This window comes from Phocoena sinus, chromosome 9, assembly GCF_008692025.1.
Source record: "Phocoena sinus isolate mPhoSin1 chromosome 9, mPhoSin1.pri, whole genome shotgun sequence".
Classification (NCBI taxonomy): domain Eukaryota; kingdom Metazoa; phylum Chordata; class Mammalia; order Artiodactyla; family Phocoenidae; genus Phocoena; species Phocoena sinus.
The window spans coordinates 43,076,466-43,089,555 of record NC_045771.1 but is presented as its reverse complement, the minus strand read 5'-3'; the positions used below and the strand labels follow the sequence as shown (position 1 = coordinate 43,089,555).

Sequence of the window (13,090 nt, the reverse complement as noted above, 5' to 3'; positions counted from 1 at the left end):
TGTCTGCCTCATGTCCCTATGTACAAATTTATACCTGGTTTCAGCAGGATGAGATGAGAACCAAATATTTCTTGTTACTATTGACCACTTCCGTTCCAACCTGTTACAACTCACCTGTCCTTGGGCAAGAGTGCAAAGGGAAAAAAAAAGACATTCAAAGAACTGTCTCTTGGATAACTGCAAATGGAACTCCTCACCCCTACACTTAGATTTCTAAACATCCCAGGTCATTGATGTCAATTCTTCTTACTAGGAAAACACAATCTCATTGAAAGAGGAAACAAGTTGTCCATTTCTTATATTTATACTGAGTCAATTTGAGTCCCGTGTTGTGCAATGATGACTGAGTACAACCCTGCCTCAAGAAATTTCCCCTTAAAGTGGAGTGAAGAGGAGAAATAGCAGTGACTCAGTGCCTTATCTTCCCTCATTTCAAGCAAACATTTTCTCTTGCTGAATCTGATGTTTGCACGTACCAGTGTAAGACTTCTTCACCACTCAGCAATGATCAGTGACCCAGGCTGGCCAGTTGGCCTCATCCAATGAGATTCTTGGCTTTTGAACACAACAGAAGCAAAGGGAATAGGTTTTAGGAGGACTTGGGTTTCTTTAATTAGACACATGATTTTTATTTGTTTGGTGGACCAATGGAGAAAGGAAGACATGAGTGGCATTTTATGACTTGTTAAGACTAATTGAAAACTCTCAGGAACAAAGCTTTCTGTGAAGAGAGTGCTCTAATGAGAATGGATGTGATGATTATTTACCTAACTGAGCAGTAATGACCGAGGTACAGGCCACTTTCCTGGGATTAATAAAGAGCTGGGGAGTGACAGTTTAGGTCATTAAGCTCAGCTAGTACTTAATCTTGGCGGAAGGGCACAGTGCCAGAATCATATTAGTATTGTAAAATGAGCCCAAAGCTTAGAGACACAAGAACTTACTTTTTTTTTTTTTTTTTTTTTTTTTGTGGTATGCGGGCCTCTCACTGTCGTGGCCTCTCCCGTTGTGGAGCACAGGCTCCGGACGCGCAGGCCCAGCGGCCATGGCTCACGGGCCCAGCCGCTCCGCGGCATGTGGGATCCTCCCAGACCGGGGCACGAACCCGTGTCCCCTGCATCGGCAGGCGGACTCTCAACCACTGCGCCACCAGGGAAGCCCAGAACTTACTTTTTTGAGAAATAATTTTAATTGGCAGTTAAGCACCTGACATCAGTTTGGGCAATGCAAGTTCTATCATTAAAAATCTTTCACATAATGTCTTGAAATCTTGTTTCATTTAGAGTGTTCTCAAGCATATGGTTGTTAAAAAAGAAAAGTGGGAGAGAGTGGGATCCTTAGTAATACCAAAAAATAGTTTCTTGTACAACTGCAAGCAAACTATTATCACCTCCTCTGCTTTAAAAACAAAACAAACAACACTAAAGGCATTGAATTGAGCTAGAAGCATCAAACCTGGAGATTCACAGTTGAAACTGTTACCCAGAGTGTCCCTACAGTAAAACCAGAGCACCTGTCATCCGTAACCCATAGTTGGAGCTAAAAGGATCTTACATTATCAGACGTGTTGATGTTATAAATATTGTGTTTGGCTTCAATAGCCCCTTATCCAGTGCAACAAATGTTCATGTACTACTCACTTACCAAGAAAAAGAGTTACTCAGCTTGCTAGGTGTTCATTGTTCCTATAGTTCTACTCTGCATGGGAAAGTTCAAACATCAACTCAGAGCAAGTAGAAATCTAAGAAGTGGAGCTTCAACTTGCTCTCTATGCAGAGTGAATCCTACCCTGGTGGCCTTGCATTTTCAAGACGTTTGCAAATCTGTTTTATAAGCCAACGTTCCCTTCTTTATCTAGCAAGCACTGAGTGTCTTGCAAGACACCATAAAAAGGGATGAGACTATAAACATGAGTAAGGCACAGCCACTGTGGTCTTGCAACCTAGCTGAGATCTTAGAATCCGGAGAGCTCTTTTAGAAATCTGCTGAGGGATCAAAATTTCCAATCATGTTCTTCCTTCCAGCATCTGGATTCTGTAATCATTATCTTAATCTACATTGAAGGAGATTGTTAATGTGGCTCAGTCTGCTCTGTGGCACCACCTCCGCTGCAGCCAGCCAATCAAGCAACAGCAGTAATAATGTAGTCATTCACTGAGTGGAAAGTTACCAAGCTCTTACCACTAAATAAGACAATGTTAGGGTCCGGAGACGTGAAGGTGAATAAAAGAATCTCTGTCCTCCCACGGTATAGCGGAATTAGAAAGAAAATTTTAACATGTTAATGTGTTACAGGTACTTCGATAGTAGGGTAGGGAGAAGCCCAGAAGAGGGAATCAGCCAATCTCAGTAGTCTTCAGGAAGAAGAGAAGAAAAGGCATCATAAAGGAGGTAACATTGAACTAAACCTAAAAAAAGTTAGGAGATGTCCTTCAGGTAGAGGTGCATAAAGAACCTCCTAAGTCAAGGGACCAACATAAAGAAAGGGGCTGGCAGAAGGAACAGCTGGGGATGGTCAAGGGAGTAAGGGCTTCCCAGTAGAAGCTCTCTGCTACATCTTAAGTGCCTCACTGGATTAACTAACACTTCCACTCTTTCTGCAAACTAGCAGAAAACACCCTGACTAACTAGCGTCCATGACAAGATGGATGGACCCTAATGAGCCTGTCCATTTCTGCTTCCACCTCTTGGGTTATTTGAGTCACAGATGTTTGTTTCCAGTTTATGCCAGTTGTACTCATTACTGAAATTATATAATTAACATAAACAACATTGAAGAGTTGTTGCTTCTGTGAAAATTAAGTTGGATACTTTGAAAAGACTTGACTTTTTTATTTTTACTGAGTCACTAAAAGAAGTTGCAATAGAATTAAGCCCAGAGAATGGAACTATAAAAGAATGAAGGAGGATTATAAAAAATCCCTACAATGAAATTCTGTCTCAAGTTGCTTTGCTGATATCTCAAGTTCTCATTCTAATCTAAAGAAACCAGAACTGGCAATCATAAAAAATGCATTGGGCACACAAAAAAAGATGAGGCATAAAATCAAATAAAAGTCTTGGCCCTATGGTAAAGAAAAGACATATAAATGTCTGTGAATGTTTTACGTTAAGATATTTTAAGATGAGTTTGTGGGTGCGCTTCCTTTCTTTAACCAATGTTTTGACCAACTAACTGGATGTCACTATTAATGTGCTGGTTGAAAGGGTTTCTCTTGAAGTATGAATTTAGGATAGGATGAGAAAAGATCACACTGAAGAGAAAGGCAGGAAGGATCCCAAAGTCACAACAGGGCATTTGGAGTTTATTCTGTAGACCAGGGGTTGGCAAACTACAGCCCAAAGGCCAATTTCAGCCCAAAGCCCATGTTTATAAATAAAGTTTTATTGGGACACAGCCATGCCCATTCAGTTAGAGGAGTGCCCATGGCTGCTTCCACACTGCAATGGCAGAATTGGGGCGTTGTTATAGAGACGGTGTGCAGGTATACAGGAAGGTTTAGGCCATGCCTGCAGGAAAGGCATGAAATGCTGCCCTCCTGCCAGTCACTTCTCTCAATAAAAACCGTAGGCCACCGTGGGACCAAATTCTATTGCCCCCAAAGCACAGAGAAGGGCACAGAAACATTAAAAACCCTCAGTCTTTGGGATGGAGGTATAAAGCAGCTGGTCCAGGATACTATACCAATGCCATTAGAAGTCTCCTACCACTAGAGGAAGAGATTGAAACTCTCTCCCACACATGACCCACCACAGATACAAGGCAGGAGTTTGATTGTCATGGGAGGGAGGAATTGGAACACTGAAAATGTCCCAGGCCCAAGGCCCAGGTGCACAGGTCTATGTGAGACTGAGGCTGAGCCAGGACAAAACAGAGCATTACAACCACCAGCTTAGCAAGCATTGCGTGGTAAATTGTAACAGTGCTACAGGAATAGAGATGCATCTGAAAGCCGAGAGTGCAGCATTAAAACCCTCCAGTACCCCAGCTCCCACCATAACAGAGCATCCAAAGAGGAATTTGAAGCCTGTACAGGGTGAGGATGACCATAGCAACAATGTCATTAACCATTAGGGAAATGCACATTGAAGCCATAATGAGAGGCCACTGCATACATTGTCAAATGACTGAAAGAAAACATACAGACAATACCAAGTGCTGATAAGGATGCAGAAGCACTGAATCATACTTTTTCAGTGAGCATCACTGTGGTGCAGCAACTCCGTAAAACTGTTGAGCAGTTTCTTAAGAAAGGCCATACTTACCCTATGGCCCAACAGTCTACTCCTGAGCTTTTACCCTGAGGACATGAAAACTTATGTTCACACAAAATCTTAGGAAGCCTGGAAGCAACCCACAGTGAGCTTATCCTCCTGTATTTGCAGGAAGCGCTACCATCTACCAGGGCCGCGTAAGCCAGGACCTTAACATTGGGTTGGCCTGAAAGTTCGTTCGGGTTTTTCCGTAAGATGTCACAAAAAACCTGAACGAAATTTTTCGCCAACTCAATACGTTGTCAACTTCTCCCTCTACCTCACCTCTAAAACATCTAATAGTCACCAAATCCTTCTTATTTTACCTTATAAAATATATGTCAATTTTGCATCTTTCTCTATATTTTTACTCCAATTTGACATATACTAGGTACCAGTGATTTTTCTTTTTTTTTTAACATCTTTATTGGAGTATAATTGCTTTACAATGGTGTGTTAGTTTCTGCTTTATAACAAAGTGAATCAGTTATACATATACATATATCCCCATATCTCTTCCCTCTTGGGTCACCCTCACTCCCACCCTCCCTAATCCCACCTCTCTAGGTGGTCACAAAGCACAGAGCTGATCTCCCTGTGCTCTGTGGTTGCTTCCCACTAGCTATCTATTTTACATTTGGTAATGTATATATGACCATGCCACTCTCTCACTTTGTCCCAGCTTACCCCTCCCCCTCTCCATATCCTCAAGTCCCTTCTCTAGTAGGTCTGTGTCTTTATTCCTGTCTGGCCCCTAGGTTCTTCATGACCTTTTTTTTTTTTTTCTTAGATTCCATATATATGTTAGCATACGGTATTTGTTTTTCTCTTTCTGACTTACTTCACTCTGTGTGACAGACTTTACGTCCATCCACCTCACTACAAATAACTCAATTTCATTTCTCTTTATGGCTGAGTAATATTCCATTGTATATATGTGCCACATCTTCTTTATCCATTCATCTGTTGATGGACACTTAGGTTGCTTCCATGTCCTGGCTATTGTAAATAAAGCTGCAATGAACACTGCGGTACATGACTCTTTGTGAATTATGGTTTTCTCAGGGTATATGCCTAATAGTGGAATTGCTGGGTCATATGGTAGTTCTATTTTTAGTTTTTTAAGGAACCTCCATGCTGTTCTCCATAGTGGCTGTATCAATTTACACACGCACCAACAGTGCAAGAGTGTTCCTTTTTCTCCACACACTCTACAACGTTTATTGTTTGTAGATTTCTTGATGATGGCCATTCTGACCGGTGTGAGGTGATACCTCATTATAGTTTTGATTTGCATTTCTCTAATGATTAATGATGTTGAGCATTCTTTCATGTGTCTGTTGGCAATCTGTACATCTTCTTTGGAGAAATGTCTATTTAGGTCTTCTGCCCATTTTTGGATTGGGTTGTTTGTTTTTTTGATATTGAGCTGCATGAGCTGCTTGTAAATTTTGGAAATTAATCCTTTGTCAGTTGCTTCATTTGCAAATATTTTCTCCCATTCTGAGGGCTGTCTTTTTTTTTTTTTTTTTTTTTTTTTTTGAGGGCTGTCTTTTGGTCTTGTTTATGGTTTCCTTTGCTGTGCAAAAGCTTTGAAGTTTCATTAGGTCCCATTTGTTTATTTTTATTTCCATTTCTCTAGGAGGTGGGTCAAAAAGGATCTTGCTGTGATTTATGTCATAGAGTGTTCTGCCTATGTTTTCCTCTAAGAGTTTGATAGTTTCTGGCCTTACATTTAGGTTTTTAATCCATTTTGAGTTTATTTTTGTGTATGGTGTTAGGGAGTGTTCTAATTTCATTCTTTTACATGTAGCTGTCCAGTTTTCCCAGCACCACTTATTGAAGAATCTGTCTTTTCTCCACTGTATATTCTTGCCTCCTTTATCAAGATAAGGTGACCATATGTGTGTGGGTTTATCTCTGGGCTTTCTATCCTGTTCCATTGATCTATATTTCTGTTTTTGTGCCAGTACCATACTGTCTTGATTACTGTAGCTTTGTAGAATAGTCTGAAGTCAGGGAGCCTGATTCCTCCAGCTCTGTTTATCGTTCTCAAGATTGCTTTGGCTATTCAGGGTCTTTTGTGTTTCCACACAAATTGTGAGATTTTTTTTTCTAGTTCTGTGAAAAATGCCAGTGGTAGTTTGATAGGGATTGCAATGAATCTGTAGACTGCTTTGGGTAGTATAGTCATTTTCACAATGTTGACTCTTCCAATCCAAGAACATGGTATATCTCTCCATCTATTTGTATCATCTTTAATTTCTTTCATCAGTGTCTTATAATTTTCTGCATACAAGTCTTTTGCCTCCTTAGGTAGGTTTGTTCCTAGATATTTCATTCTTTTTGTTGCAATAGTAAATGGGAGTGTTTTCTTGATTTCACGTTCAGATTTTTCACCATTAGTGTATAGGAATGCAAGAGATTTCTGTGAATTAATTTTGTATCCTGCTACTTTACCAAATTCATTGATTAGCTCTACTAGTTTTCTGGTAGCGTCTTTAGGATTCTCTATGTATAGTATCATGTCATCTGCAAACAGTGACAGCTTTACTTCTTTTGCAATTTGGATTCCTTTTATTTCTTTTTCTTCTCTGATTGCTGTGGCTAAAACTTCCAAAACTATGTTGAATAAGAGTGGTGAGAGTGGGAAACCTTGTCTTCTTCCTGATCTTAGTGGAAATGGTTTCAGTTTTTCACCATTGAGGATGATGTTGGCTGTGGGTTTGTCATATGTGGCCTTTACCATGTTGAGGTAAGTTCCCTGTATGCTTACTTTCTGGAGGGTTTTTATCATAAATGGGTGTTGAATTTTGTTGGAAGGTTTCTCTGCATCAGTTGAGATGATCATATGGTTTTTCTCCTTCAATTTGTTAATATGGTGTATCACATTGATTGATTTGCATATATTGAAGAATCCTTGCATTCCTGGGATAAACCCCACTTGATTATGGTGTATGATCCTTTTAATGTGCTGTTGGATTCTGTTTCCCAGTATTTTGTTGAGGAATTTTGCATCTATGTTCATCAGTGATATTGGTCTGTAGGTTTCTTTCTTTGTGACATCTTTGTCTGGTTTTGGTATCAGGGTGATGGTGGCCTCGTAGAATGAGTTTGGAGTGTCCTTTCTCTGCTATGTTTTGGAAGAGTTTGAGAAGGATAGGTGTTAGCTCTTCTCTAAATGTTTGATAGAATTTGCCTGTGAAGCCATCTGGTCCTGGGCTTTTGTTTGTTGGAAGATTTTTAATCACAGTCTCAATTTCAGTGTTTGTGATTGGTCTGTTCATATTTTCTATTTCTTCCTGGTTCAGTCTCAGAAGGCTGTGCATTTCTAAGAATTTGTCCATTTCTTCCAGGTTGTCCATTTCATTGGCATATAGTTGCTTGTAGTAATCTCTCATGATCCTTTGTATTTCTGCAGTGTCAGTTGTTACTTCTCCTTTTCCATTTCTAATTCTATTGATCTGCATCTTCTCCCTTTTTTTCTTGATGAGTCTGGCTAATGGTTTATCAATTTTGTTTATCTTCTCAAAGAACCAGATTTTAGTTTTATTGATCTTTGTTATAGTTTCCTTCATTTCTTTTTCATTTATTTCTGATCCAATCTTTATGATATCTTTCCTTCTGCTAACTTTGGGGTTTTTTTTTTGTTCTTTCTCTAATTGCTTTAGGTGTAAGGTTAGGTTGTTTATTTGAGATGGTTCTTGTTTCTTAAGGTAGGATTGTATTGCTATAAACTCCCCTCTTAGAACTGCTTTTGCAGTATCCCATAGGTTTTGGGTCATTGTGTTTTCATTGTCATGATCTCTTTCTTGAATTTCTGCACAGTTCCCTAACAAATCTAAATGGTAATTCCAGTACTGGAACTACCAAACTGATCTCCCCCTCCCTCCCTGCCACAACCACTACAGTAACTAAAGAAATCTATTTAAAACATGTCTGAGTACATAAACATTTAATTGTTCCCTCAGTATATGAGAAAACAAAAGCTTCTTTAATTGGCACATAAGACCCTAAAATCCCTGGATTCTTGTCTCTCCACGCCCATTTCTCGCCACTTTCAAGCACCTATTTTATCCTTCAACAAATTGTTGTTGTTTCATATGCACAAGCCATTTAATTTCTCATCTCACTTTGTCTCACCTCCATAACTTTGTTCATGCTGTCATCTGTGCCAGAATCAATGTCGTTCCCTCCCTTTTCCCCTGACCTATCCTTACTGACCCTTCAGGGTTCAGCTCAGGTGTCATCTCATTTTGACTTCTCCCCACTCCAATCATATTCAGGCTCGGACATGGAACCCACAAGAACCTGTCAAAGGAACGCTACAGCCTGCCGGGAGCTGGTTTTGGCTTTTCTGAGTGTAACCGTTTCCTAGAATCGTTCACAGAAGAAATTTTAAAAAGCAAGAGTAATACATGGAAGTGATTAAGCCTTTAAAGTGTACACTTTGTTCCTAAGGTCCTGTTAATTACCATTTAGGAAAGGCTTATTTGCATTGTCCTCAATTACTTAGGCAACTAAATAGCTTTTAACGATCAGATTGAGCAGCATTTGCTTAATAACAAATGCAGTGGCACAGTCTGTTGATAGTCTCCTCCCAGAGATGGGCTTATTTAAGCTTGAGCTCCAGGGGGAAAGTTTTTTTTACTGGAGTGCATTATAATTGTTCATATAACCACTTAGATCTAGAGAAACATAAGCTTGGGGGGTTTTTCCTCACTATTTTTAAATTAAGGAATAAGTAAACCAAAAGAGCATATCCAAGTAATTCCAATGTCCATCCACTCATTCAATGAGTCCACATCTGCCACGAAAAGCTCTGTAAAATTCCTATTTGATCTAATCACAACCCCACAACTCTGAAGACCCTGCTCTCATCTGACCTTCTCAGTTAGAACTTCTCTGACTATCCAGAACTGCCGTGAGATTTCTCTCCTCCAATTTTTCTGACAATTTTCTGGTAGTTCCCGTGTGCTTGCCAATGCTTCTAATTGTTGTTACTTATAGAGAAACAAAAAGGAAGAGACAGGCAGAACACTGGTGTTCAATATAAAAATGCCAGCTGGGGACTTGAAAAGAGGCAGGCAACACCAGATCGTGGAAGGCTTTGATGCTAAACTAGGGGCTCAGACTTCACCCTATTAATGGTGAAGATCCAGAAAGAGAAGATTTACCCTCCTGCCTCTCAGGTCCTGGACAAAGTGTTATAACTCATCTCCCAAGAAAGTGACCCTAAGTCAGTGAATCAGTCTTAAGTTCTAGTCCTATTCATCAATCAGCAGAGAATCCCTGAAGCACTGTTTTGAGAAAGATTCTGGATCACATAATCAATTAAAGATATTTGTCATGGGGATGGGGGGAGAAGGAACTTCTAGACATATAGCATATTTTACCATAGCTTCTGGAGACATCCGTACAACTTAATATAGTCTGTAACTTTAGAAATGAGCACAAAATCTCTAACCTTGGTCTCATATCTTGGTCTCAATTCCTCTGTAGTTTAACCAACTAAGTCAATGAAATTGATAAATCATGCACTTGACTTTTTCCAAAGGTGGATTTGAAAGGGGAAAGAAGAAGAAAGCAGAGGAACCTGGGGAAGGGGGCCATACCTGGATGTAGGGAGGTAACGAGAGGTCCAAGTTGTAAAATGATGGGTGCAGAAAGGGAAATTTTGAGGGTCTTCATGAGAATAAATATTTTCCTTTTCTTAGTTTTGCACTTTATTGATCCTCACACAGTCCTTGTTTTAGTACAGGTCTAAACACCTTTAAAACTCCTCTCCTCTGACTTAAAAGGTCAACTCTGTGATTAATATAATTCCTCTTTAGTCACTTCAAAACTCCTTCCTAAGTAGCTACATCTGAGTGGTGAGAGGCTCTAGTAATAAGGTCAAGTAACTCCTGCCTTGTCTTACATTCCCTTAATGGCCACCTAACAAATCAGAAAAAAAGAAAAAAAAAAAAATCTCCCCAGGAATTCATTTCTACTGTAGCATAGCTGCAAATTTGAAAGAGGCTGAAATCAACCACTTGTGTGTTTTTGTTAGACTCTTTCACAGGACTGGTTAACATCTTGACAGATATCATTGGGAGATTCACTGGAGACTTCATGGCACCTGATCTGGTTTGCCAAGTAGTCCGCTATTTGCAGGTATGTAGCACCTTCCAAATGTGATGAGACAAACTGACATCAAAATTAGCTCTTGGATTCTTCATAAGGAAGATAATATAAAACCCTGCACTCTGATGCAACAAACTGCTCACTTCTTCCTAGTTGAAAGGAGAAGCAAAATTTCTAAGATTTTTTCCATGGTTTTTTTTTTTTTTTTGGTTGTTAAAAATAATACCTATATAAAGAAAATACAAATAAGAAACAATAAGAACATAAACATTCATATTTCAAGCATTAGGTAAAATTTCTGGGTTACTATTCCTTTTGACATATTATGGCTGTCTTAGTCCATTCAGGCTGCTATAACAAAAATACCACAGAGTAGGTGGCTTATAAAAAATAAACATTTCTCTCTCACAGTTCTGGCAGCTGGAAATCCAAGATCAGTGTGCCAGCATGGTCAGGTGAGGGCCGCCTTGCAGACTGCAGACTTCTCATTATTTCCTCATACACTATGACCAAGTGGGGTTTATTCCAGGTATGCAAGGCCAGTTCAACATTCAAAATTCAATTGATGTAATTCATAACAACAAAAGGTAAGAAAAGATTATATGATCATATCAATAGATACAGGAAAAGCATTTGACAAAATCCAATACCCACTCATGGTAAAAACTCTCAGAAAACTGTGCATAGAGAAAAGCTTCCTCAACTTGATAACAAACATTTACAAAAAACCTACAACTAACCTCATACTTAATGGTGAGAAACTAGAAGCTTTCCTCTTAAGATTGGAAACAAGGCAAGGATGTCTCCTCTCAACACTCTTATCCAGGATCATACTGGAAGTTCCAACTAATTCAAAAGAACTAGAAAAAGAAATAAAAGGTACATAGATTGGGAAAGATGAAATAAAAACATCTTTGTTCACAGATGACAAGTTTGTCTATGTAGACAATTAAGTAAAAAATAGCAAGGTTGCAGAATACAAGGTTAATATACAGAAGCCAGTTGTTTTTTCATATACCAGCAATAAACAATTTGAAGTTAAAGTTAAAAACACAGTACCATTTATGTTAGCACCAGATATATGAAATATTTAGGTATAAATCTAACAAAATATATGCAAGATCAATATGAAGAAAACTGGGAAAACTCTGTTTAAAAAAAATCAAACAATATCTTAAAATGTATAGATATTCCATGTTCATAGATAGGAAGGCTCACTATTGTTAAGATGTTAATTCTTCCCAATGTGATTTATAAATTCAATGCAATCCCAATCAAAATACCACCAAGTTATTTTATAGATATGGACAAATGCTGAAGTTTAAGGCAAAAGACACAGAATAGCAGACACAATATTGAAAAAGAAGAACATGGTTGGAAGATTGACACTATCTGATTTCAAGAATTACTATAAAGCTACAGAAATCAAGACAGCATGATATTGGAAAAGAATCAACAAACAGATCAACAGAACAGAATAGATGGCCCAGAAACAGATACACACAAAAAGTCTAACTGATCTTTGACAAAGGAGCAAAGACAATTCAATGGAGAAAGGATAGCCTGTTTAAGAAATGCTGCTGGAGTCATTGGACATCCACTTGCAAAAATAAATAAATAAGAATCCAACCAACTTTACACATTTCACAAAAACTCATTAAATATGGATCACAGACTGGAATGAAATATGCAGTACTATAAAACTACTAGAAAATAACATAGGAGAAAATCTAGGGGACTTTGGGTCTTTCAATGATTTTTTTAGATACGACATCAAAAGCACAATCCATAAAAGAAAAAATTGAAAGTTGGGGTTTTATGAAAATTTAAAATTTATTCTCTGCAAAAGACACTGTCAAGAGACTGGAGAAACAAGGCACAGATGGGAAAAATATGCAAAACATACATTTGATAAAGAATTTATATCCAAAATATACAACAAAATCCTAAAACTCAACAATAAGAAAACAAACAACCCTCTTCAAAATGGGCAAAAGAACTGAACAGACACTTCACCAAAGAACATACACAGATAACAAACAAGCATATGAAAAGAAGTTCAACATCACATGGCATTAGGGAATTACAAAGAAAAACAACAATGAGATACCACTACACACCTATTAGAATGGCTAAAAAAAATTTTTTTAATTGAAGATATGAAATGGTACTGAGAATGTGTAGCTACAGGAGGTCTCATTCGTTTCTTGTGGGAATGCAAAATGGTACACTTTAGAAGACAGTTTCATAGTTTCTTATAAAATTTAACATACTCTTACCATACGATCTAGCAATTGTGCTCCTAGGTATTTACCTAATTGAGTTGACAACTTATATCCACACGAAAGCCTGCACAAGAATGTTTATAGCAGTTTTATTCATAATTGCTAGAATCTAAAAGTAAGATACCCCTCAAAAGCTGAATGGATAAATAAGCCAAAATGAGCTATCAAGCCATGAAAAGTCATGGAGGAATCTTAAACACACATTGCTAGGTGAAAGAAGCCAGTCTAAAAAGGCTACTTTTGTATGATTATAACTACATGACATTGGAAAAGGAAAAACCATGGAGACAGTAAAAAGATCAGTGGTGGGCTTCCCTGGTGGCGCAGTGGTTGAGAGTCCGCCTGCCGATGCAGGGGACACGGGTTCGTGCCCCGGTCCGGGAAGATCCCACATGCCGCGGAGCGGCTGGGCCCGTGAGCCATGG

At 38.7% G+C, this 13,090-nt stretch overlaps 1 protein-coding gene across 1 annotated transcript in view; it reads left to right on the top strand.

The window, feature by feature from the left end:
* NPSR1 (neuropeptide S receptor 1) overlaps positions 1-13,090 on the top strand; it is a 138,115-nt gene that overhangs the window by 80,182 nt on the left and 44,843 nt on the right. The window contains 1 exon segment of the mRNA XM_032642574.1: positions 10,307-10,410. Coding sequence (XP_032498465.1) covers positions 10,307-10,410 — 104 coding nt within the window.